This window comes from Periplaneta americana, chromosome 9 (assembly GCF_040183065.1).
Source record: "Periplaneta americana isolate PAMFEO1 chromosome 9, P.americana_PAMFEO1_priV1, whole genome shotgun sequence".
Taxonomy (NCBI): Eukaryota; Metazoa; Arthropoda; class Insecta; order Blattodea; family Blattidae; genus Periplaneta; species Periplaneta americana.
In genome coordinates this window covers 103,154,510-103,180,433 of record NC_091125.1, presented here as the reverse complement: position 1 = coordinate 103,180,433, position 25,924 = coordinate 103,154,510, and the positions used below count along the sequence as shown (strand labels likewise).

General features: G+C 35.5%; 1 protein-coding gene across 1 annotated transcript in view; it reads left to right on the top strand.

Moving 5' to 3' along the window:
* Positions 1-25,924, top strand: part of LOC138706327 (protein spaetzle-like) — a 35,988-nt gene that overhangs the window by 2,709 nt on the left and 7,355 nt on the right. The window contains exons 2-6 of the mRNA XM_069835463.1: positions 2,048-2,112; positions 6,670-6,727; positions 12,553-12,679; positions 19,978-20,047; positions 24,762-24,815. Coding sequence (XP_069691564.1) covers positions 2,065-2,112; positions 6,670-6,727; positions 12,553-12,679; positions 19,978-20,047; positions 24,762-24,815 — 357 coding nt within the window. The 5' untranslated portion in view covers positions 2,048-2,064. The remainder of the gene's footprint in view (positions 1-2,047; positions 2,113-6,669; positions 6,728-12,552; positions 12,680-19,977; positions 20,048-24,761; positions 24,816-25,924) is intronic.

Below are 25,924 nucleotides of genomic sequence, written 5' to 3'. Positions count from 1 at the left end.
CCGTTCGAACGGAGCTATAGGAAATTCCCATTTCCTGAGAAAAACGTCGAAGTGATTTTCTAGCGGAGTTTTCCAGAGCTGGTTTGTTCAGGCTCTTGATATGCCTTTCATATATCCTTTCTAGTAGATAGGAAGATATATAGATAAAAAGCCGAGTTTTCGTAAGGTCGAGGATTAGTGACAGTTTAGGTTTGGTTTGTTAAGGCTTTTGGTATGTACGCCTGACATATGCTCTGTTTAAGTTAATAGATAACGTTTTGCTTTCCTGTGTAGTGCAAAATGTTCGACTGGATTATGTAATTGTTTGTGAAAATGTCGGAGAAAATTACCCGCTGGATATACTGTATAAGAAACGAAGATATTTGGGGCGGATTTACGACAGCTTTCGCAGTGACAGCATAGTTCACTGGAATGCCGTGCTACAATTTGAGACTTCCACCCGTCTCCCCAATGATTTAATTACGTCTTTTTTTTTTCTCCTCTGTGTAGTGCGTAGCGTCATCGAAGATTAACCATCACATGAAATTATGAATAAATTAAAATACGATCATTTGGTCCAGAGAACATCCTTTTTGGTGCAAGGATAATTCGTTTAACGTGTTTCTTCATCGAAATCGTATTTAAATAATTTTTTAATATACGACAATTTTTGTCCATGTAGTACAGGCTATATTTTGGTGCAAGGATAAATCATTTAATATGCCTCTTAAATTGATATTGTATCCAATATACGATAATTTTGTCCAGGGGAGCATTCTCTGTTGGCACAAAGATGATTCGTTTAATAAGTTTCTAAATTAGTCTTAAATACCGGTACATTCTTTGTTAAATCACTCCAAATCAATGTGGATTGAGTACGCAATTAATTGTGTTTTTGTTATTGCGGATCGTTGTTCACATAAATAACGACAAATGAAAATTAATATGCCACATACCATTACATACATACATAAGTGTTCTGCCCATGGGCAGCTCTCTCACTGCAAACCCAGCATTCTCCAATCTTTCCTATCTTTTGCCTTCCTCTTTGTCTCCGCATATGATGCACATACTGTATATATCTTAATATTGTCTATCATCTGATGTCTTCTTCTGCCCCGAATTCTTCTCCCGTTCACCATTCCTTCCAGTGCATCCTTCAGTAATTTCTTCTCAGCCAGTGACCCAACGAATTCCTTTTTTCTCTTTCTGATCAGTTTCAGCATCATTCTTTCTTCACCTACTATTTTCAACATACCATTATTTTAAGAAATACAGGAAAGAAGCATGAATAATATTCACCATTCTTAATGATCTTGGGATAGCGAAAGCAATAAAATATGTATAGAAATTCACACCTGTGGAGTAACGGTTAGCGCGTCTGGCCGCGAAACCAAGTGGCCCGGGTTCGAATTCCGGTCGGGGCAAGTTACCTGGTTGAGGTTTTTTCCGGGGTTTTCCCTCAACCCAATTTCAGCAAATGTTGGGTAACTTTCGGTTCTGTATCTTCGACTCATTTCACCGGAATTATCACCTTCATCTTATTCAGACGCTAAATAACCTAAGTTGTTGATATAGCGCCGTAAAATGTAGCCTACTAAAAATGTATAGAATAGAAATTACATACAGGTGTGAGTGTAATAAAAAGTAAGCAAAGCACTGCCGATTAATGACTAAATCAACGTGAATATAGCGTGGATTGTGTGTGAAAATGATTTCTTATGTTGTCCACAATGTGCATCATTGTTCACGTATGAAAACAAATGAAAATTAGCACGGCACATAAACAGTAAATTTGAAGAAATGAATAATATTCATCGTTCTTAATGAACTTGAGATAGAAAATGACAATGAAATATGTATAAAATAGAAACTACATACAGGTGAGCTTATAAAAATAGTAAATAGAAGCACATTTGATTAATAAGCTTAAATTATTACAGGTTTAGTGTAAGAGTGGCCTATATTTAATGACGTCACCTAAAAGTCATCAAAATACGTAACAACCAGCATTATTATTGTTGCTATATCAACATAAATATAAACACGTTTGTTTCTCTTTTTACAGCGATCTTTAATGTAAAAATGTCTACATATACAATGATTTTTACGTGGATTTTACTGATTATGTTGGTAAGTTGTTTAAGAATAGTGTGTTACAAATATAACTTATGTTTTCTGTCACAAATCATAAAGTTTTTTGTCTGCAATTTCAACAATTTCTTAAATTCAATTTCAACAATTCATGGTTGCTCAGATAAGATCGAATATTATGTCACTGTGTTAGGAGAAATTACATTACATAATAAATGTTGCATAATTTTGATATTAGTTTCATTAATACTCAAGGTTCTAGCATGGGATAGCCTTATTTTATTAGGTGTATTAATTATCATGTTTCCATATAAGCGTAATTCATTGAACGAACCAGTTGTAAACATATAGGCCTAATCATTCATTTGACTTCATAAATTGTTTTTATGAATAATTTGTTCTTTTTTCCTGAAAATCCCATAGTCTTGATAAATTTTCAGTAAGGAAATGAGAGTAAAGTCTAGAATTTGGATGACATATTATGTCGTTTCTTGCAAACATCTGCTGAAGAGCTACTGCAGTAAAGAATTTTACAGTTTTTTATTTAATTAGATAATATTTAGTTTGTCCATGTGATATATGGTTTCATTAGTTAAAGTTTGGTTTTATTACGTTGGGTTTATATGTTTGGTATTTTAAGTTAATTTTGATTTACTCATGTAAGTTGAATTTCTTTAGGTTAAATTTGGTTTGCTGAGGTTAGTTTTAGCTTTTATGTTAGATTTAGTTTGCTTAGATTACTTTCACTTTACGTTAGGTTTGGTTGTCCATAAAATGTATAATTTAGTAATTTTATTTAAATTTATAGTAATTATAATGTTGTAAACAGTTAAAAGTATGAAGAAAATATGCCTGCACTGTTTTAGAACATGCCAGGATATTAGATATTGAATGATTTTGGAAAGCGCAATTTACTGAAGTAGGGAAGTAAAATTACATATAAATCATAAAATATATTTTGGTATATTATTACGTAAAACAGGTTGTTACAACATTTATAGTAAAACACTCTTGATATACAATTTGGTAATTTTACAGCCTGACACAGAATAAGTATATAATTAATTTGAGTAAGTGTGGATAACAATTAAATGCAGTGGCGGCTGGTGGTTTGAAAATATGGTGGTGCACAATGGATATTGAAGAGGAGTTAAACATACTTTTCTTTAAACTTTAAAGCCGTGTATACCTGAGGGCGTATAAATATAAAGCTAATTTATATGCAATTAATAAGTAAAATGACTAAATACAAGCATACCTATTTATACAGAAAGTCCATCCGTCTTTCCTTGTTGCTTGCAAACTTCTCAATGACCCTCTGATTGAAGTCTGGAATAGCCATGATGAAGTCGCGTTCAATGGACAACATCGCCAAAGCAGATAGTCTTTCTTGAGACATGGTGTTCCTAAGGAATGCCTTAATCCTCTTCAGGGTAGAAAACACCTTTCTGCTTCTGATGTTGTCATGGGCATTGTTACTAGCATACTTAACAGTTTGAAGCATTCTCTTAGTGTATCACAAAGATTGTTTTGTCTTATGAAATCTAAGAGACCTAAAGCACCGGACATAATCCTGAATTGTTCCATTCCATAGAGCACTGAAAGTTCTGTTCTTAGTTTCTTTGCATCTAGAAATGTGTAGCATTCACTTGAAAATTGAAATAGTTTTTCTGGGAAATTTAAATAATAATCCGAGAATCTCTCTGGCAGAAACAAAGATGTTGCTGTCAGATGTCCTGTAAATTTAAATCGTTCTTTCACTTCACATATAATTATATCACAAACTTCTTTTGCTTCCCTCTGTCTTACGGATTTTTCACTTTCTTCATGTCTCATCCTTTTGTTTTCATGTGCCGAAAGAGTCTGGAATAGCTCATCTACTGATTCTCTAATTTTCACAATTTCACTTTCGAAACATTTAATTTGAACTTTTACCCATGCTGGATCAATTTCACGCTTTTGTAGCTGGTTATATAGAATGTCTACAAAAGGCATTATTTTATGAAAAAATGTCAGCCAAAAAACAAAAATCTGATTGCTCAACATTTCAACATATCCAAAGGCTTGTGAATGGTACTATTGCTGCTGACTTCGTCACTTTCAAGAAGGGTCTTCATACATTCAATGAGCTCTTCTCTGTATTCAAACACAGTGTTCACAGACCTCGATTGAAAATTCCATCTAGTCTGAACTGAACGAGGCAAACGTTTTTTCACGATTTCATCAAGAACTGCTGTTCTTTGTGTCGAGTTCGTAAAGAAAGAACATATCCCTTGTAGATTCGCAAAGAATATTTTCACATTCCTGTTTACTGACGAAGCATGCAACATAATAAGGTTCAGTTGATGTGCGTGGCAGTGAATGTAAGAAGCCTTTGGAAAAGTTTCTTTGACAATCGCTTGTACTCCATTAGAAGAGACTCTCATGACGTTTGCCCCATCATATGTCTGTGCTATGAGCTTATTGGGATCCCCTTCAAGATGGCGATTAATCTCAGTAACAATGCAAGATGCCAGAGATTTAGCATCATGATTACGTGGAGTTAGAAAATTCCAAAACCTTTCAACCGGTTTCCCATTAACTATATATCGGAAAATAATTGACATTTGAAATGTGCAAGATATATCAGTTGTATCATCTACAATTACAGATACAAAATCTGCATTTTTTATCTCCACGGAAATTTCATCCTGACATACTTCTAAAATACACTGCAACAGTTCGTTTTGTATTGTCTTTGATGTCCCTTTAAATACTGTAGCTTTTTCAAGGTGCGATTTCAAAGCTCCATCCAGTTCAGCACTAAAGTTAATTAAAGCACGAAATACTCCTGGGTTGGAAGATGTTTCACTTTCATCATGGCCCTTGAGGGCTAATTCTAAAGAACCACAAAATCGAATACAATTTATTATAATATTAAAAATGTACCTATTATTCGTTACTTTTTGATTGTGTAGTTAAATTGTTCTTCTGTAACTAGAATCCAATTGAGCAGCAATATTAGTATTTCCAAGAATACTGAGATTCAGAACGTTTGTAATGTGAATGGAAGAATTTTCATGTTTTTTTATCCTGTCATGGAGATGATTTATATCAATCACGCCCTTCTTAACCCAAGCTTCTTCCCTGCCACCTCCGAATAACAAACACGGGAAACAAAACAGAGCATTTCTTTCACTGCAGCCATATATCCAGTCATTTTTATTATATATATCAGGGTTAAATTTTCTCACGAAGTTCCTACTCTTGCTCTTAATTTCCTGGCATATGTTTAATGAAGGTGTAGGCCTTCCCAATCTTTTTATCTCTAATTTTTCCTCCAATCTTAATGAGGTAAAACTCGTTGAAATCAGGGATGCTACGTTGTTCATATTTAGTTTAACCTATTGAAATGAAAATACGCTAAAATTACATACCAGTCTACAGTATTGCCATTTAAAAAACCGTCATGCGTTCATAATGTTATACTTACTAATGCCACAACACAAAATAATTTCAACACATTTAAAGAAAATCACACATATTCACTCCACAAGTACGATCATGAAAAACAATTGAGTATAGAATCGTCATCAGAATGCTACAAAGTACCATGTGCAACGTTTTCGTTCATAAAATTCAAATGCAACTTTCGTAGGCTGTCGGGAGATAGCAGCACATATTGTCAGAACGACAACTCTTAGAACTTTAAAGCAAAATACAAGCTCCTTTATGTATTGTGCCGTTTATGTGCATGTAGATTGAGAAAGTAATATGCGAAATATGCGACTGTTCATTGTACAAGCCGAATGAATAAATTTTTCATGCTTATTACTTCGGGCAAATGTCTAGTTGAAACAGATACTTTTCCAGTGAATTTAGTTTCTTCTGCACTGACGTTGGTGTCCATGTCTGGGGGTGCGACAAACCGTTCTCAAGAGGAAAGCAGTAGACCACGCCTCTAACCCCCCCTGTCCCCGCACTAGCCGAACATCTCTATAAACTGCCTTACATAGGTTTTCAACATCTCTGCAAATCAAGAGGCTCGGAGGCTCCTGCAGACGTACAAAACAAGACGCCAGCTGCAGATAATCATGAATGAAAATTGTAAAATAAAATTATATTTTTAATAGCAACAAAGCTGAGAGATTAGCAACATTACTGGGGGGTGTACAAACCTGCAATCCCCTTGAGAAGCCGCCACTGATTAAATGTATAGTTATTTTTTTTAATTAGTTTTGTCATTTTAGCTTTCAATAAGAACAATTATTGTAAATGACAATAGGTTTTGTAGTTGAATTAGGATAACCAAATTTTTTTTGTCCAACAAGGAGCACCTTCTATAAATCTAGATTGACCCCAACAGTTCCGCCGACATTCTTATTTTTTTGCAAGTAAAATTTCAATTCAAGAGAAGTGAAATTTAGGGGACAAAATTTATTATTTTTCGGATATAAAAACGGGAACTTTATTCTCCGGGGAACCAAATTGAAAATGAGGAACTGTCCTCGGAAATAGGAGACGTCTGGTCATTTTAAATTAAATGTCACTAATAAGTGAGAAAAAAAAAATTAGATCCACCACGGCTACATAAACGTGTTCTTTCCTCTGTTGCAGTTAAACATGTCAGCTGACTGTCATGTGCGGAGAAGGCAGAGACGTGTTCATATGAAATGTGAGTTAGTGGATTATTATCAATATAGCTTTCTTGTTATAAGGAAGAAAACAAGAATTCAGAACGGACGTAGCCGATTTAAAAAATGGAAAATGAAACGCTTGTAAACCACTTTGTATATATGATATAATAATAATAATAATAATAATAATAATAATAATAATAATAATAATAATAATAATAATGATTTATTTAACCTGGCAGAGTTAAGGCCATACGGTCTTCTCTAACACTCAACCAGGAGTAAAGACTCCGTTACAAAAACACTACAAATTTACAAAGTACACTACAATTTTACACACAAAACTGAATAAGATAATAATAATAATAAAATGTAACAGCATGTCAAAATAAATGAGGCATACAAAGTATAAAAAATAAGACAATTATTCATAATAATAGTAATAGTAATAATACTAATAATAGTAATAATAATAATAATAATAATAATAATAATAATAATAATAATAATGATAAAAAATAAGAATAGTAATAATAATAATAATAGTAATAATACTAAAGTTAATAAAATAGTGCAGTACAAAGCATACAGTGAATACAATATTTTTAAGTGCACACAATAAGGAAAATTATGATTATATATAGCTCAACTATTACATTAGAGATATACCGTTATCAGAAAATATGAAAACAAAAATGTAAAATAAGTTGAATATCGCTAGAAAATTAAAAAAAAAATGTGAATACGTGGAAACATGCAATACAACACTTGTCATAATAGTAAGTTAGGTTGGCATGAGATAATTTTCTAACTTGGATTTGAAAGATTAGATAACACCGATCAAAATACCCCTAATTTCTCGTGAAAAACAACTGAATAGACTACAGTGGACTATAGTGGACTTTATGTTGTCAGCAAACAGCTGGATACATTAAGGAGATTGATAGATAACATGAAGCCATATCTCTAATTAAGTCTAACAAAAGCAACTGGAATTCGGTAACTGTCAATCCTGTGAGATTTGTTATCGACAGATCGACTTGATGGCAGATTGTCTTGCAGTAGGCTACTTAAGTTGTAAACTTGGACTAAGCACCTTATTATTGTAGAAATACTTTTTATTGATTGATGATAATGGGAAAAATGACAACAATGTACAAGATGACAATTAATTAATGGCCATATTTTTAACTTTAATGTGCCAAGCGTGCGAATTTGATTTGTTTTTTTAATTTTCATATCAGGTTAATATTGATATTGATTGATATATATTTGTTGTCAACATTTATATCCATGTAATGTGGACCTCACAATTTGTATCCCGTGCCATAATTAAATTCATTACAGTTATACGTTTTGTAGACGCTCTTATAATTTAACTTTCGACCCCATTTAGATCATTCAAAATTGACACTTTTACGACTCTGTTCTTGATTTTCAGTACACTTATATCGAACACACACTGTTTCTAATAATACTTGAAGAGTCCACTACAAGAATGATGGATATCATTTGAAATACATTTTGGAGGAGAAGCAATTGAAAGTATGAAATGCTTAGCGCTCAAAGCTTAACTGTGATTTTCCTATCATTATTGGACAATGAATATCAGTGTTAATACCATATAACTATCTATGCACAGTCTATGTGAGCCGTTCAGAGCAAAAGAGGTGTAAGTCAAAATTGGATAATGAGGTTTAAAGTAAGAATTCTGTCAAATACAGCGCAAAGTAGCAATTAATCTGTCCTTCTTGCTATCCACTGATTACTAATAGTTTAAATAAAGTGAATATTAATTGCTATTTTTCGCTGTATTTTACAGAATGTTTACTTCAACCCTCATTACCAATTTTTGACTTACAGCACTTCTGCTCTGAACGGCTCATATGTCTTGACTTAAGCTATGCATTGACAGTCTTGATTCATTTTCGACAAGAAAGTGACATCCATCATTCTTGCAATGGACTCTTCACTTGTTACTAAAACATACTACACCATTGTCCAATATGTTCGTTACAATGTCTGTTTCTTGTGTACATTTCATTTTCAGATCTCACTAACTTTCTACATATTATACTTCACTATCCTAGCTAGCCTCCCCCGCTATAATCCTCACATATTTTCATTATCTCTATCTATCGTTTTACTTAACTTCCTATCACACTCCTCTAATTCATTCAAAATTGACACATTTATCACTCCGTTCTAGATTTTCAGTTCATATCGAACACACACTGTTTCTACTAATACAATATCAGGTTAATACAGAAATCAACCTTTGCGAAATTCAGTGGTGTAATATGAAATGGTGGAATACAGCCAGCAGCAATAATGGAATTTTATTTTATTTTGTTAACAATCACTCAATCATCACTGCTGAAAGAAGGTTCCTTGCTTCGTTTGGCGGCGTGCATTTCCTTTTCGAAAATCAATTTTGCCTTTGCAATGCGTTGAATCCCACAAAAACAATGGAAGCGTGAAACCTAGATCACGCTTGGCGATTTTATAGCAGCGAGAATTCGCTGGTAAAATTTCTCAATGCGATAAAAAAAATCTTTACTCGCTGTATCCCGAGCGAGAAGAAAAAATCGCAGCGAGAAGAGTTGGACGGACATGTTTAACGTTTCTCGCTGCTAGCTAGTCACGTGATACCCACGCAGAAACTATTCGCCTTGTGTGACGGCCCAAAATGGTGATAGAGAAGTTCATAGTAGCGAATCGTTCACTTACTTTGTTTTTTTCATTCTGCGAAATTTGTTTACATCTTTTGATAAAAAAAAAATATTTTTTAAATAATGTCTAATAACAGAATTTGTGTAATTTATTGAAAATGAATAAATACAGACATTTCAACGAAGTCGATATAGAACGCAGGACAAAATAAAAAATAAACAACAATATATAGGACGCTGGCATGTTATATAATTTATTATAATTATATTTATTTATATTATTGTCGTGTAGTTTTCTCTTTTATGGAATACAATCAGCATCAGGTATTCCTTATGACTGAAACTGTATCCAGTACAGAAAGTTATTGAACAGCGTTCGTTACAACAATGGATTTAAGTACCAGCTGCGTATTGTAGCAACACCTGGAGCTAGTACAGAGTCACAACAGCATTTAAATTAAATAACTTCATATGAACAAAACGAAGTAAAATAGGAAGTAGAGTACAATATAGTTAGTGTCTTTTGTGACCCTTAGTTCAAATATTCGGAAGTCAATTACAAATAAATATGTAAAAAAATAAATGCATATATACAAATTAATTTAGAGAGTATAATAGAAATATATCTATAATACTAAATGAATGGAAATACATTCTGCCAACTTACAAGCATAACTATATAAAACGTATGGGGTCAGAAAAAACCCCAGATAGGTTGGGAGGGTTAATAGTAAGTGTTCTCAATCATTTATTAGTATAATACACTGCGCTCTTAAATTTCCTCTCTCTCCACTGCGCTCTTAAATTTCTGTCTGTCCATTCCCAAACACGCAATGAAATTTTTCACATAAAACAATTTTTTCTCGAAAAAGAAGCAAAAGCGAGCAAAATTGTATGATTTTTTTATACATAGGGATCCAAGAATAATTCCTTGAAATTAATTACATTACTTAAGGTTCAGCCTATATTTGGTGGTGTTATTTAAGACCATGTTGATAAAAGTACCAGTCCGCCTGGGTGGCGCAGTTGGTATAGCGCTGGCCTTCTGTGCCCGAGGTTGCGGGTTCAAATCCCGGCCCAGGTCGATGGCATTTAAGTGTGCTTAAATGCGACAGACTCATGTCAGTAGATTTACTGGCATGTGAAAGAGCTCCTGCGGGGCAAAATTCCGCCAACCGGCGACGCTGATATAATCTCGGCAGCTACTACCGAGTTAAATAATATTTAAAAACTTGATAAAAGTACCAGGTCACTTGGACCTTGCCTTAAGAAAAATACTCTTTATAAATATCAAGTAATAAGTTAAGTATGATATGAAGATTGGTTAATTGAATGTCATCTTCCGGGGGAAAAGATAAAGTATTTTAAAATACACCTACATCGCAATGGATTTTTTGCACTTTAAATTGAAACATATTGCGGTATTTTTAACATTATTTTATTACATATTCTCATGGAAAAATATAATAACTTGATGAATTTTCACACAACGTGTTACCTTCCTATTCGTATTATAAGCTACATGTTACAGAAGGCCGAGTCGCGTATATGTGACTAACTTTCAACCCCCATCCCTTCTCATCTAATCGATAGAAAGTTGCGGGTTTTAAGGTTTGTAGTTACAGCAAGCCCAAAATTGTTTTGTGTGCGTATGATGACTCCAAAATAAATTCGAGTTTGTGGAGGATACGTCGTGATACTTTTCCATACAAACTTTTGTACCTCACAAATTCACAAACAACGCAAACAAAATGGATGCACCATAAAATCGAATTAAGATACAGAAATCAGCACGCTCCGGACATCAGTTCACCTACCAAAAGGTCTAGAAAGCGACCATGTTCTCTAGTCACTCCACGTACTGCGTAGAATTGACGTAGAACAGCCCTGCAGGAAAACCTCCCTATACAACGTGTGATGGCTACACTACTAAATGTATTCCAGAGGATTGTGCATATAATAAGTTGCATTTATGGTAGGTATTTAAAGGCCGCGGACATTACCTAAATAAAGCCTATATTCAAGGGCTCATCGCATACTTCTATCTCACTTTACTCTTTAATTCATTACATTGCGTACTATTCTATACCTTCTTAGTAAACATAAACTCCATGATCTTCTACGAATTACTCAATTCCTACTCTCCGTATTTTCTCTGTAGAGATTCCTCTGCTACTTCCCCCCCGCCCCGACTGGCACACCATTTTTTTAATATACATATTGGCTTTTCTTTGTTTCTCACTGTCTGATCGATTCACCTTATATTTATATTTCCACTTCTTGGCACTATCCCTCCTTTATTCTCCATATCTTCTTTCTCGGACTCATCTTTCTTCATCAGCTGATGACTCGCCTGCTGACACCACAGAAAACTCTTCGCTGTCTCACTTTCCTGGTTCACCTTCCTTCTAACGTGACCTTGGGGTCACATCATCACTGACGTCACCCGAGTATCCATTCCACTCTTCATCGCTCTGTTCCTGACGTCACTATTAATTAAATTATCTAACCATCTCTTGTAGATAAAAAGTTATGCTAAAGCTACTGCCTGCTGTTTGCATCATATAGCTGCGTAAACTGCCTGCTCAATCAAAGTTATTTTGCCATTAGGTGTCAGGTAGTGCACACCGCTATTAACATTATCCCAATAGTGGTGTGCAGTACCTGCCACCTAGCGGCTACTCGCACATAAGCGTTGGTTGAGCAGGCAGTGTAAGCAGCCATATGATGCGATCCAGCATATAGTGGCTAGAACTCGCCATTCTGCAGGCCCCATGTTTGGAAAACATTCTCTTATTTTACTTTCAATTTACTACTGTAGTTTGCTGATGTAGCTCATTTATGATAGCGTCGTTCATTCTCCTGATCAAAAGCCATATGGATACATAAAAATCTCAGAATCGAAAGTTTTGTAATTGAATTTTTTAAAACGGCCCTCAATTTTCATTATTATTATTATTATTATTATTATTATTATTATTATTATTATTATTGTTATTATTATTAACTAGAATTAATTTTAAACATTTCTTGGTTATCAGCATATGAAACGACTGCGATAATAACCTCTAATACCGGTGCTTCAATAAATTTAGGCACTGCAAGTAATACTTCAAGCAGCTTCAAATGCATACTTTGTCTTGAATAAAAATGTTGGAAGTCCTAATTGAGCTCATATTTCTTTTATTTAGCAAAATTTCATGTAAACAGACTGGATGAAGATATAAGACTGACAGGAGATTCCAACATTTTTATCCCGAAGCCCAACATCGCTAGTCCCAACGTCACATTCTTGGAAGAAGTACCAGACTACCCAACGTAAGTATTTTCTGACACAACAGAGTCGTGCTCTTTCACACATGCTGCCGACGACAAACGTCATGTAGAATGTAGAATGTTTTATTTTTGCTGACCTTTTCTTCCACTCAGTAGGCCTTAATGTATACAGCAATGATATAATACGTAATATTTAAGGGGTTAGGTACAGCTTACAGCAGTAAAATTTTGAAAATATTCAACATTTTTTTCCTCCATTACTGTATCTTGTACAGTAATAAAAATTAGCATGTGTAAAACACAATCCTTCTGCTATATGAAACAATATTTTTACGATTTAAAAAAAATATTTACATTTTTTTTTTTTTTTTCAAAATTCAGTTCACTGTGCAGCAGCGATGAAGCGTTTCCCACATAACTCTAAAACTGTCCAATATTCTGTAATGAAATTTTTTGTGTATATGTGCATGTCATATCTACAATATGACTCAAGATCACTTCTCTATCTTTGATGGATTGTCTGATAAAAAATTAATTAATTTAAAAAAATGGTCAAATATCAGTATTTTTTTCTAACACAAAATAAAAAAAAAATATTATTTATTAAGGAATGCAATTGAAGGAGCATGATATTGTAAACATGAGTTTCAGCAATAAAATAAAAGAGAGAGAACATGAAAAAGTTAACGAGTTTATGAGTTACGAGGGAAATGCTTCATCACTACACAGTGAACTGCCACCATTTTGAATTTTGAAAAAAAAAATAATAATTTTTTTTAAATCGTAAATTTTTTCATATAGCTCAAGGACAGTTTTTTACACATACCAATTTCCATTATTGTACAAGATAGGCCTACAGTAATGGAGGAAAAAAATGTTGAATATTTCCAAAATTTTAGGCTACTGCTGTAAGCTGTACTGTCGATGACTCAGGAGAAGACGAGAACGGACTGAGGAGGTAGGGATGTGAACAGATAACATACGACAACACGCGCAATATTTGTACTGCAGTAAGCGAAAACATTAGGTCTCCTTCTGTTCAACTTAGCTTTAATTTCCATATACATTGTTACTCATGTTTCCTGCACGAGTAATAACCTGGCTACTGGGATGCTTATCTGAGCGATGTTTATAATAATCAGCAGCGATAGTCAAGAAGGTCACATTCTTTCCGCTCGTCTTCTCCTGAGTAACGGACAGTACCTAACCCCTTAAGTTATTAATATATACAACACACTAGCCTTGATTTAAATTTTAACGACTAGTGTATATTCATTTAATTAGATTTGTTTAAGAGACGATTACAATGCAAAAATAATTTATGAAGTAATATTCAATTCAACCTATACAATGTATAAAGATTATAGTTAATTGAGTGAGCTAGTTAGTTAAATAACGATTTGATGAAAATAAATTTTAATAGTAGTTTACTGCAACTATCCAACGGAGATATTAATCTAAATATAAAATACAGGGTGATTCGAAAAGTAAGGTCGACACAGTTGAAGAGATGATTCAGGGCGACATTTAGAGCAGGAAAGTCCTTATCAGTTTTATTTATTTGCAACCGTTTCAGAGGTAGAACAGGTCAAACATTTACTCACAACTAAGGTGGCTTATTTACAATAATTACTCATTTACAGTACTTTATTGATGCATTCACTCAAAATATCCTCCGTTTGCACACAAACATGCCTGGGAGCGTCCTTTTACTGTGCTGTACAAAAGATCTGTAACAGCACTTTTCGTAGTCTGATATCTGTTGCAACTGCATTAATTCGCTGGAGGAGATGATCTCTGCCTGTAATCTTCGCAGCATACACTTTTTTTTCATAAAACTCAATACAAAGAAATTCAGGAACGTTAAGTCGGGGGAGCGTGCTGGCCGATCGCAACATTTCACGCCGTGTGTTCCATTGTCATTCCATCAATTGTGGAAATAATGCTTTGTAAACAAACCTAGATCAAAACAACTGACGGTAAATTAATATTTATTGTAAGTATTATGAGATGTGAATTAACTTTTTGAGCTGTTATAACTCTGAAACGGTTGCAAATAAATAAAACTGACAAAGAACTTTTCTGCTCTAAATGTTGCCCTAAATCATCTCCTCACTGGTTGACCTCACCTTTTCAATCAGCCTGTATATAGGTATATCGATGCAATGGGAATAACATAAGTGTAATGAGATTTAGCCATTAGAGATTTCGTATTTTACAGTGAGGTTAGTTGGGGACGCTGTATTTAAATACATTAAGGGCCGGTTCATACGAGCGGAATGTCTGCGGAACGGCAGCCGCGCGGCGGCCGCACCGTTTTTTATGGCACACTAATTTAAATGTAGTAGTTCACACAGGACGGACAGTCTGCGGCAGCGGAACGTCTCCGCATGCCAGCCGCATCGCCCATAGCGGAACGGACGCCGCACGGTGGCCGCAAGTTCGCTATGGGCTATTGAATTATATTGTATCAATCACACGAGCGGACGCGGCAGTTTGGCGGCGAGTGTCCAGACGACATATCTTGGCTTTTACGAGAGCAGGACTCGGCACCTTAGGTATGCTTTGGCCCTTTGTGTATCTATAGGCCTATATGCGACGATTGTCCAAATCTGACAGGTGACCTGAGTGACATTCGTGAATCTGATGCTGACAGGTGGGCCATCCTGCATCAGTCCCTAATAGAGCTAGGTCCCATTTCACGGACAAGTAGCCTGATAAGTCTCAGGGGCCGGAGTCCCAAGCCCTTCCTGTCATCGTCCTATCTGAGCCCCAAACCCTTCCTATATCAGCATCGGAAATCCGTAAGCCCTTTTACTATTGCAGATTATAGATGAGCGGAAAGTGGAGAGTGTCGGTGGAATGATAGAGGGAAACGGGAGTACCCCGAGAAAAATCTTCTGTAACGTCTGCTTGAGTCACAGTCGACATATCACACGTGTATTGTAGTACTGGCTGTTGCAATCTTTTTTAACTTGTAGTGGTGCATTGCACATTGTGATTGTATTCGATGAGTGTTATAGATGTAGAGAAAGTTGACGTTGAGGCGATCGAGAATGAGAAAAGGCTATATATTTAGGACATTCAAAATGAAGAGTACAAGGACAGAAACAAAAATGTTCAGCATGGTATGAAATTTTTTGTGTACCGTTTCTCACTTTCATGGAACATTCTGACGCAGAAAGGAAATGTGTTAATAAATAGTCCTTGTCAAATATTTCTCGCATAAGCCTGTGCAATAATACATAAATTATTTTAATTTATGACATTTACCTTTTACTTCATTAATTTCTCTGTGTACTTTTTAATAAAAAGTGATAACACTGATAACATTTCAGTTTCTAAAAATAAAACAAACGGTAATCTTAACATATTTCACTCCAGTAAATTCTATTTATTATCGATAATTCCTTCTAATCCCCTTCTACTAAAGTACTGGTAATATACGTAGAGTAATATATTTTCTCCAAAGTGAATACGAAATTAAATATACTTATTACTCATTCATTTCAACAATTAAATGCATACAACTATTGGCATTAATTTGCCATAAATGTTATAGAAAACATTCTATTGGAGGTATAGCCAGTCTTACGTTAATATATTCTTTCTGAAGGCATTTTTCAGAGTTTGATACAATAAAATTTATCGAAACTGGGAAATGTCATTTTGAAGTTAATTAAAATAAACTGATTCCTCCTTGTGCAACTAGTTAAACAACACATAAAAAGTTCCTTGTAATAAAGGACTGTTGACTATTGGATGTACTCAATTACTTCATCTTTACTTTTCTTATCAATAATTGCATTTCGAAGTACACTAGTACTGCACGGTGATTAGCATCTATGGCAGGCATGTCAGAAATCAGACACTGAAAGTGCAATGTATGTGAGCGGAACGCCTGTCTGTGCAGATTGCGTCATTCACGTGATGCTCTTACCAGTTCTTAGCGGAAGGGATGTACAAGAATCTATTCTGCACTTCTAGTGTTCAATTAAATTGACATTTTGACATTATAAACATACTTTGCAGAAGGAAAAAACACAATTATTGTCGGTGTCTATATTTGACAATAATTGTAACACAAGAAAGAATAGACTTACTCAGTTACAATTCACAAAGCAGTCGTTTGTAAAGAATCATTTATTTACATGATTTATATATAGTATTTGAAGAAAATATAAATATTGCAGTAATTTCGAAACAACAAAAAACGAACACAGTATTTCATTTTACGTAGTAGGTACTGATTATTTCAAAGTAATACTTTTTCATTGTTCCTCAAGCATTATTGGGACCATTGGTGAACAAATGTTAAAGAAAATATTTTACTCCCAATTACATGCACTAAGACATTATGAGGCTTTTACACTGGAATCATTTCTTGATGTATATTAATATAAATTCACATTATTATTAATAAATTGGATAAATTAAGCTTGAATTTAAATTTATATATAGTTTATTTGGAAAACGTTGAGAGCAAGTATCAGCAAGTTGGGAGCGTTACTGAATTGAGTTAAAAGAGTAGTTCACAAGCTGTGAAGTTAGGACATTTTCTTTATGTCAGGTAAAGATTTATTAACGCAAGTGTATTAAGATAATATAGTAACGTGAGATGGAAAATTCGCCATTATGTATTATTTTTCCAGAAAATTTTTCCGCTTTACAAATAGTTGCTTTCTTCGTTCCCTTACAACCTCAAGATCCTCACATGTATTCTTCACTCAATATTCTCGTCACTTATCAGCTTATCAAATAAAAGTTGTAAGTCGTCTAACCATTGATGGCTGTGTTAGTACAGACTACAAAACAACATCATTGTCATGCTTGTCTTGCCGTGAGAGTACTAATTAAGAAATAAGAGCTGGCGAATATCATATTTTGAGAACTTTACTAATCTGATTTAAATTCTCACATCACTATTAGGTCCACATGATATGATGAAAACCTTTCATTTTAAATTAATTATTGTTGGCTGAGGAAAACATCATAACAGTTATGTTATATGATTCGTGATTTCTCTTCTTCGTTATATCTGTGGACTCCTCACTTTATTTTTCATAACGCATTCACAATCACAGCTCAATGATCACACCCGTACTGATCTGTGTTACTGAAACCAAAGCTGTTCTGCTACTGCAGGTAATGTACAGCCCTGTCGCGTTCCCCTCCAAGCCAATTCACTCCCTCCAGGTAGGGGAATAGGAACTGCACATCGCAGAGAGACAAGTGCACAATGTGCGCGACTGCACAATGTGCAGGGTTTTGACATGCCTGATCTATGGCGACTGTCCACCTCAAATCCTTCCGTTCGTCTTTTATCCGCTCGTGTGGCCTCAGACTGGTGCGGCCGCCGCGCGACTGCCGTTCCGCAGATATTCCGCTCGTGTGAACCGGGCCTAATCATAACAATTAGATTTGCGGTGTCGTTTTAAACCACTGCAATGTTTTTGGTATAACGAAATCGGGATATTATAAGCTATTGTGTAATACCTGGTATAATTGGTAGAATTGTTTGGATTAGTGACTTCAATGTTTGTAGAGTATGAAAATTTTTGTTATGAAAAATATACTTTTTTGTCGTATAAATATTATCGAGCTTTATTGTACACATAATCATCATCATCATCATCATCATCAACTTCGTCGTTTAGAGTTCTGTGACTGTATTCTAAGAAAGATGGCCTTCATCATTCCACCGATATCTCCGTGTTTATTGTAGACATACTGAAGATAAATAAAAATAAATAAATAATTAGTTAACTAAAAGAAATATAGCACGAGCAGTAAAATGAAACCGGAACAAAACTGCTATTCCAATACCTAATATTAACTTTACTTTATATTCGGAATATGTATGGTAAGAACTTTCTTGTGTTAAACTTTAACGTACCTTGTTAACATGTTTCGACCTATTTTCGGTCATCTTCGGAATTGGTCGTTGTTGGTCTTGGCGCCTCTTGTTTCCTGTGTGGATGCGTTCGTAGTGTAGAGTCAAAGAGTGTATGTGTTTTTAAATTGAGTTGTGTGTTGAGAATATCGTTGGGGTGTGTTTTCGTGTGACTGTATATTTCATGTTGTTCTAGTGTGTTGAGTTGCTGGCTTTTTGGTTGGATGTGCAGTATTTCCATGTCTGTGTTGATGTCTCTGTATGTGTGGTTGGCATTTGTGATGTGTTCTGCATATGTGGAGGTGTTTTTTAATTTTGTTATGGCTGTGATGTGTTCTTTGTAACGTGTTTGAAATGATCTGAGTTCTGTCCTATGTCCTATGTAGAAGTTGTTTACTTATATTTTATTTAAAAAACTGCACTCATTCTTGCAACAGAAAACGAAAATAACTTTATGAACTCTTTTTAAAATAAAATCATAAAAAACAAAATTACAACATTTTATACCGTTATTTCAAAGTTTCAATTAAGAGATACACCAACTTACAAATCACTCGACCTCTTCATCGACAAGCATTGATAATGGTGGTGATTGTTTAGTATTTATAATAGTGATGATACATCTGATTAGGCTTCTGGCTGATATATGTACATCATTCTATTATCAGACAGTAATCTCACTTGGCGATATGTATCAGAGGAAGAACAATATTGTTTGTATATATCTGAAGTCTGACTAGTGTAATATATAGCTAATCGGCGATATATGCAATGGAGGGGGAAAGAAATTGGCCGCCCTACCCCATTATCTCCTGGCCTAGTTGCCTCATAAGTGATGCCTTGTTGGTATCACTTGTGAGGTTCAGACCTGTCTTCGAACAGTTGACTAAATGTATCTACATCTGAAAAACGTGGAATTTAGACTGAAGTCCTTCAAGAAACAATTTACATTCCTGACTCCTGCAGAAACGTCAATAATTCAAGAGTCTTTATATGATATGTGCTTTAGTTCATGTCGATCATTTTAGAATGGAATTTTAAAACAATTTTTAAATTACTGGTCACTTCTGTGTGTTCATACTTATACATACATATTCGATACATGTTATGTTTTATTTAACGACGCTCGCAACTGCAGAGGTTATATCAGCGTCGCCGGATGTGCCGGAATTTTGTCCCGCAGGAGTTCTTTTACATGCCAGTAAATATACTGACATGAGCCTGTCGCATTTAAGCACACTTAAATGCCATCGACCTGGCCCGGGATCGAACCCGCAACCTTGGGCATGGAAGGCCAGCGCTATACCAACTCGCCAACCAGGTCGACTACATATTCGATAATGCATCTATACATACCTACGTAAATATCTTAATTAAATATTAATGCGTTGAATTTTAAACATATCCGATGGTACTGATGACAGATATTATTTTTGTTTTGTTTCAGAAATGAATTGATGAATATCCTCAAAGATGTTAAAGACAAGTACAAAGATATTTTTGGAGAGGAACACATGGTAAGTTTAAAAGCTATATTATGATGTTTTTTTTTTATTTTTAGTAGGTTATTTTACGACGCTGTATCAACATCTCAGATTATTTAGCGTTTTAATGAAATGAAGGTGCTAATGGCGGTGAAATGAGTCCGGGATCCAGCACCGATAGTAACTTGCCCCGACCGGGAATCGAACCCGGGCCACCTGATTGAGGTTTTTTCCGGAGTTTTCTCTTAACCCAATATGAGCAAATACTGGGTAACTTTCGGTGCTGGACCTCGGATTCATTTCACCGACATCACGTTCATCTCATTCAGACGCTAAATAACCTAAGATGTTGATAAAGCGTCGTAAAATAACCTACTAAAATAAAACTAAATATATGGATCATAATCGAAGGGCTAACAACCCATCACCGTAAAAAACAGCTTGTTACGAATCCCTACAATAAGCCTCAGAACTGGCGGGCTTATGTCAGGGCGGCAATGAACCTTCGGGTTCCTTAAAAGTCATTTGTAAGTAAGTATATGGATCATAATTGAGGAGACAAAGTGGAAGGCAGAAAGTAGGAAAGATTGGAGAAAGGTGGGTTTGCAGTGAAAGACCTGCCCTTGGGTAGAAAAAAAAATGTTATGTTTTATTTAACGACGCTCGCAATTGCAGAGGTTATATCAGCGTCGCCGGATGTGCCGGAATTTTGTCCCGCAGGAGTTCTTTTACATGCCAGTAAATCTACTGACATGAGCCTGTCGCATTTAAGCACACTTAAATGCCATCGACCTGGCCCGGGATCGAATCCGCAACCTTGGGCATAGAAGGCCAGCGCTATACCAACTTGCCAACCAGGTCGACCCTTGGGTAGAACACTAAATGAAATGAAATGAAATGAAATGAAATGAAATGAGAGTACCCCTTACTGTATCAGCAAGTGAACAAACACAGCTTTATGGAAGTTACAGTGCATTTAGAATATGACGCATCCCATTAAACCCATAATTCTTTTAAAGAACACTTTATATTTTTACTTTAATGAGTGTTGGGACTTTGCGAATATTTTAACAGTATAATTATCCTTCCACACCTCGTGGCGTTAGTCATTTCTATATTTCTGGAATGCAAGAGAGTCATTGTTTCAGGCATTTGTTAGAAGGGATATTGAAACATACCAATATTATACATACACAGGTCGAGAATGAATACAATTATGTCTACTTGAGTCAGATTTTGAAGTAGAATATTTCTCTTTATTGTTGTATTTTCCATGGAAAGAAGGGTATTCCATACCACTTATATATATATATATATATGTATATATGTATATACATACATATGCTCTCTCAATTAATATCACTCAATAAAATAATTGTATTCCAATGGATACCATCCCATTGTGGAATCCTGGGAAACGAGAATGCGGATGCTTTAGCAAAGAAGGGCAGCACTGCTACTTACAGACCTGTTACTAAATCTACGTATTACTCTGTGAAGAGATTTATTAAATCTACATACTTAGACTTCAACAAACAAAATTTGATAACACAATCTCAAGGGAAAAAACGGAACTCTCTGCATCAAAATCCACAGTTAATTCCCGATTTACCACGAAAATCGTCTGTAGCTGCATTTAGATTGGCAACAGACCATGATTGTTTGGCTAAACACCTGCATAGAATTGTAATATATCAGTCCCCTAACTGCCCATTGTGCAACTCAAACCAAGAAATCGATTCGGAACACCTCAAAATCTGTGCTTAAGTGGCTGGTCATGATAATATCTTTGAAAAATATTGGAGTGCAAGAGGTCAAATGACTTTATTGTCAAACGCCTGGCATTAGAAAACAACAACAACTTTTGAGTTGTTTATGTGAACAGAGTATAGTATACACAGAAGACGGCTAGTATAATAGAACGACATAGTTTATACGTGTGGCTGCAATCAACCTGAAAACTATGTTTAGGTACGAACGTCCTGGCCCTATTGATAATTTTTCAAGGGAAACCCATATCTGAGGAAACATACACTCAGGGACAAAAAAAAAAAAACCGGACACTTTAATATTTGCTGGTATTTTGCAAAACATTATCTTCTCATACAATATTATGGTAGCCATCTGTTGTTATGGAGACGTGTATACATTGTTGATTGTTTTTTGTTTTATAAACAAGCCATTACAACCAAATATTCCAATTTTGCTTTCGGAGTCTCAGCTATAACAATTGTGTCTCAACCATTTTGTGCTTCATTATCGTTATCATTCGTTATTTCTTTATTTTTACATTTTCTGAGTTTAAGTGGGGTTGTAACATTTGTCTTAAAACAAGATGCGACCTGAAGATGTGGCTCGAGCTGTAGCCCTTTACGATGATGGACGCAGTGTACGTTACATTGCAAATGTTATGAATATGGCTAGAAGCACAACCCATGATGCCATAAAACGGTATAGAGAGACCCTAGAATATACCAGAAGACCAGGTTCGGATCGTCCAAAAGCTACAAATAAAAATGAAGACAGGTATATGGTGTTGAGAGTTCTTAGGGAGCGCAACTTGCCAGCTACTAGTGTAGCCTAGCAATTTGTTAACATGCATGGACGCCCAATTTCGGCCAAAACAGTTAGAAGGAGGTTCAAAGCAAGTGGACTGATATCAAGTAGACCTGCAACTGGTCCCAGACTTCTCAGGATGCATCGAGTTGAACGACTGCGTTTTGCAAATGATCACAGGGATTGGAGAAATGGACAGTGGAGCTGTGTTCTGTTCACCGATGAGTCCCGATTCAAGCTGTGCTCACCTGATGGACGTGAAAGAGTTTGGAGAAGGAGGGGAGAACGATTTCCACAGTGTTGCATTTCCGAAAATGTGCCGTATGGAGGTGGTGGAGTGATGGTTTGGGCAGGAGTGTGTACGGATGCTCGTATAGAGTTGGTTTTTGTTGAAAATGGAAGACTAACAGCTGATAGGTATATAAATGAATGTTTGGCTGATCATGTTGTGCCATTTGGCCAATTTGTAGGCGATAATTTTGTTTTAATGCATGATAATGCACGGCCGCATATTGCCCATGCGGTCGTAGATTATCTCCAAGGAGTGGGAATCCATGTTCTTCCATGGCCAGCAAGGAGTCCAGACATGAACCCAATTGAACACGTGTCGGACATGCTGGGACGGCGTGTTAAGAATAGATGACCGAGACCAGAATCGTTACAAGAGTTGAGGCGAGCACTTGGCGAAGAATGGGAACTTATTCCTCAAGAAGACATTGCTAATCAAATTGAGAGCATGCCAAGACGTATGGATGCAGTTATTCAAGCCAGAGGGGGTAATACGCGTTACTAAAAAGAGTTTTTAATGTTTAAGGCACCATAAAATGAAAAAAAAAACAGTTAGAACAAACGATGCCATAGTTATACGTCCTTTGTAATTTTTTGTAAATTTTCTCATCAGAGATTTTTTTTCAAATGTTGTCGTATAAGGTGCTAAATGAAACATTATTTTGTTTAAATGGGTTTTGTTTCATTTTGAAATAATTGGCAACAAAATACAAGCAAATATAGAAGTGTCCGGTTTTTTTTGTCCCCCTGAGTGTAGTTTGGGCGCTGTAGGGCGCTTTGATTGGCGCATACGTTCAAGAATGCCTGGCTATTTAAGTTTAAATTTCAGCAGGAACATTAATTTGCGCGACAAGGTCCTCCTGTGATTGTACAGGAGTTTCGTACACAGTAGGTATTCTTCATAGAATCTCACAATAATTAGCCCAAAAGTATAATATCTGGTGATCTTACAGGCCACGAGGTAGGGCCGCCTCTGCCAATCTATCGATCTGAATAGATATCATCTAAGTGTCTCCGCACATCGGCTGGAGCTCCGACAAGTTGCAACCGAATTTCCTGACGAATGCGTAATGTACCGCTTCCGGTAGGGTCGACAAAACGTCCAAGAGAAATGTGTTTCTTAGCTCCGGTTAATCTATTTGGTAGTACGTAACGCCCAATTAATTAGTCATCAATTATTCCAGCCAAGATATTTACACAAAAACGGTATTGATAACCATGAACTAAATGCACACGAGGATTTATATTCTCCCACACATACTTATTGTACAAGTTAATGACGCCTTCTCGAGTGAAAGAGCACTCCTCTGTGATTAATATAAGGTGCGGCAAAGGAGTTGGAAGGTTTTCAAATGGAAATAACACAGTAGTTATGTACAATATATCAGAACAAATTTATTAATGCCGAAAAATCTGACTGTGTCCGCCATTTTGATATTTGTTCAGCTGTCAAAAGAAAAAGGGGCCGGTCTCTAGAAACTAAGTTCCCTTCGGGTATCTCCGATGCAATTCGGAGACAGACGATGTTACATGTTTCTGAACCACGTTGTCTGATGACCATGTCTAGCATTTCAATGTTTATATATTGATACAAATTGTCTTTAGGCGTCTCAATACAGAAGATCATAACACAAATAACGAAGCAAGATTGAAACCCTGACTGAGGCTATGTTTACCAGCAAGCGTAAGGAAGCTATCACAGGTAGTTCACCTGATTTATATTTTGATGATTAATAGGTTGCGTAGCCATCAGTCTTTCCTAAAACAATTTGGACACTTCTTCGACGGCCCACAGTGCCCAAACAATGTTTTCCGAATGTGCGTTCGCCCTGATGTTCTGTATAACATACTAAGCGTTGTTGTAGCTGTTCTTTAAACACCCGATGTATGATTTTGTTTTCAGGATGACCAAAGTTCGGGAGCCAGGACTGGAGATTCAGTGCTGTGTCCCTTTAGGGTGAGTATTATGGAATCCCAGTTTTAATATTGCTGTCAACAACATTAGTTTTAATATACTAGGGTAGTGATGGCCAGATTCTTAAACTTCGAGAGCTACAGCTAAATATTACGAGATTTTGAGGACCGCTTATATTGCGTATGAAACATTTACAGTTCTACACATTTACAGTTTACATACATTACTTATTATTACAGTACATCAGTACACAATAATTAATCATTCAAAAAAATTAGTAGTGAACAAATATTTTAAAATACTGTATCACGCAAAATAATTGAGATATCAACATATAATTTATGTGGTAGATAGTTGCGAAGTAGCAGAATTCAATGCAACGAAAATCTCAATTTTACTAAAAATGTTAGCTAGAACCTTGTCATTCTGAGCCCGCGAAATGTAGGAATAATATAAAATATGTGAATGACATTGTTATTGATTTTTCCAAAGCCCTAAAACACTACAGCAATTATTCAATCAAGAATCATAGACAGATCTCCTTCGAAGGTGGTGAATTACTTAAGAGATATAAATCCTTAGTCCCTATTTACACTTGCTATTTGTCGCGCAACATCAAGCGCTTTCTGTCGGCTATATGTAGCATAACCGTTTACACTTGGCAGTTTTTTCGTCCACAAGTCGACGCAAGTTGTTGCGCTTTCTGTCGGCTAAATGTAGTATCACCGTTCACTCTTGGCAGATTTCTCGTCTGCTACTCGAGGCTAGTTGTTGAGCTCGAGCAACGTGTGAATGATGTGGTGAGCCTTTTAAATGAACAGAATGGATTTTAACAATAAAAAGTAGCTGTTTTAGCTTCTGCAGCTTCAAGTGTTTTGTTAGCTTGCACTAATGAGAAGCAAAAAGAAAAAAAAAAGAGAGAGAGAGACTGGGAAAGGAGATGGAGGTCCAGAAGGTAGGAGAAAGGGTTATTCCATGTTCTCAGTAAAGATTTCAAACTGGAACAAAATTGTCCAATAGATATTTATTATATTAAAACGAATTGAAAGTTTAATTTTTTTTCTTGCAAATTGACTTCTGATGTTCTTTATTTTTGTTTTGATGTCGGAGGGAATAGTATTGGAACGAACAGACTCCAAATTTTTACAAAT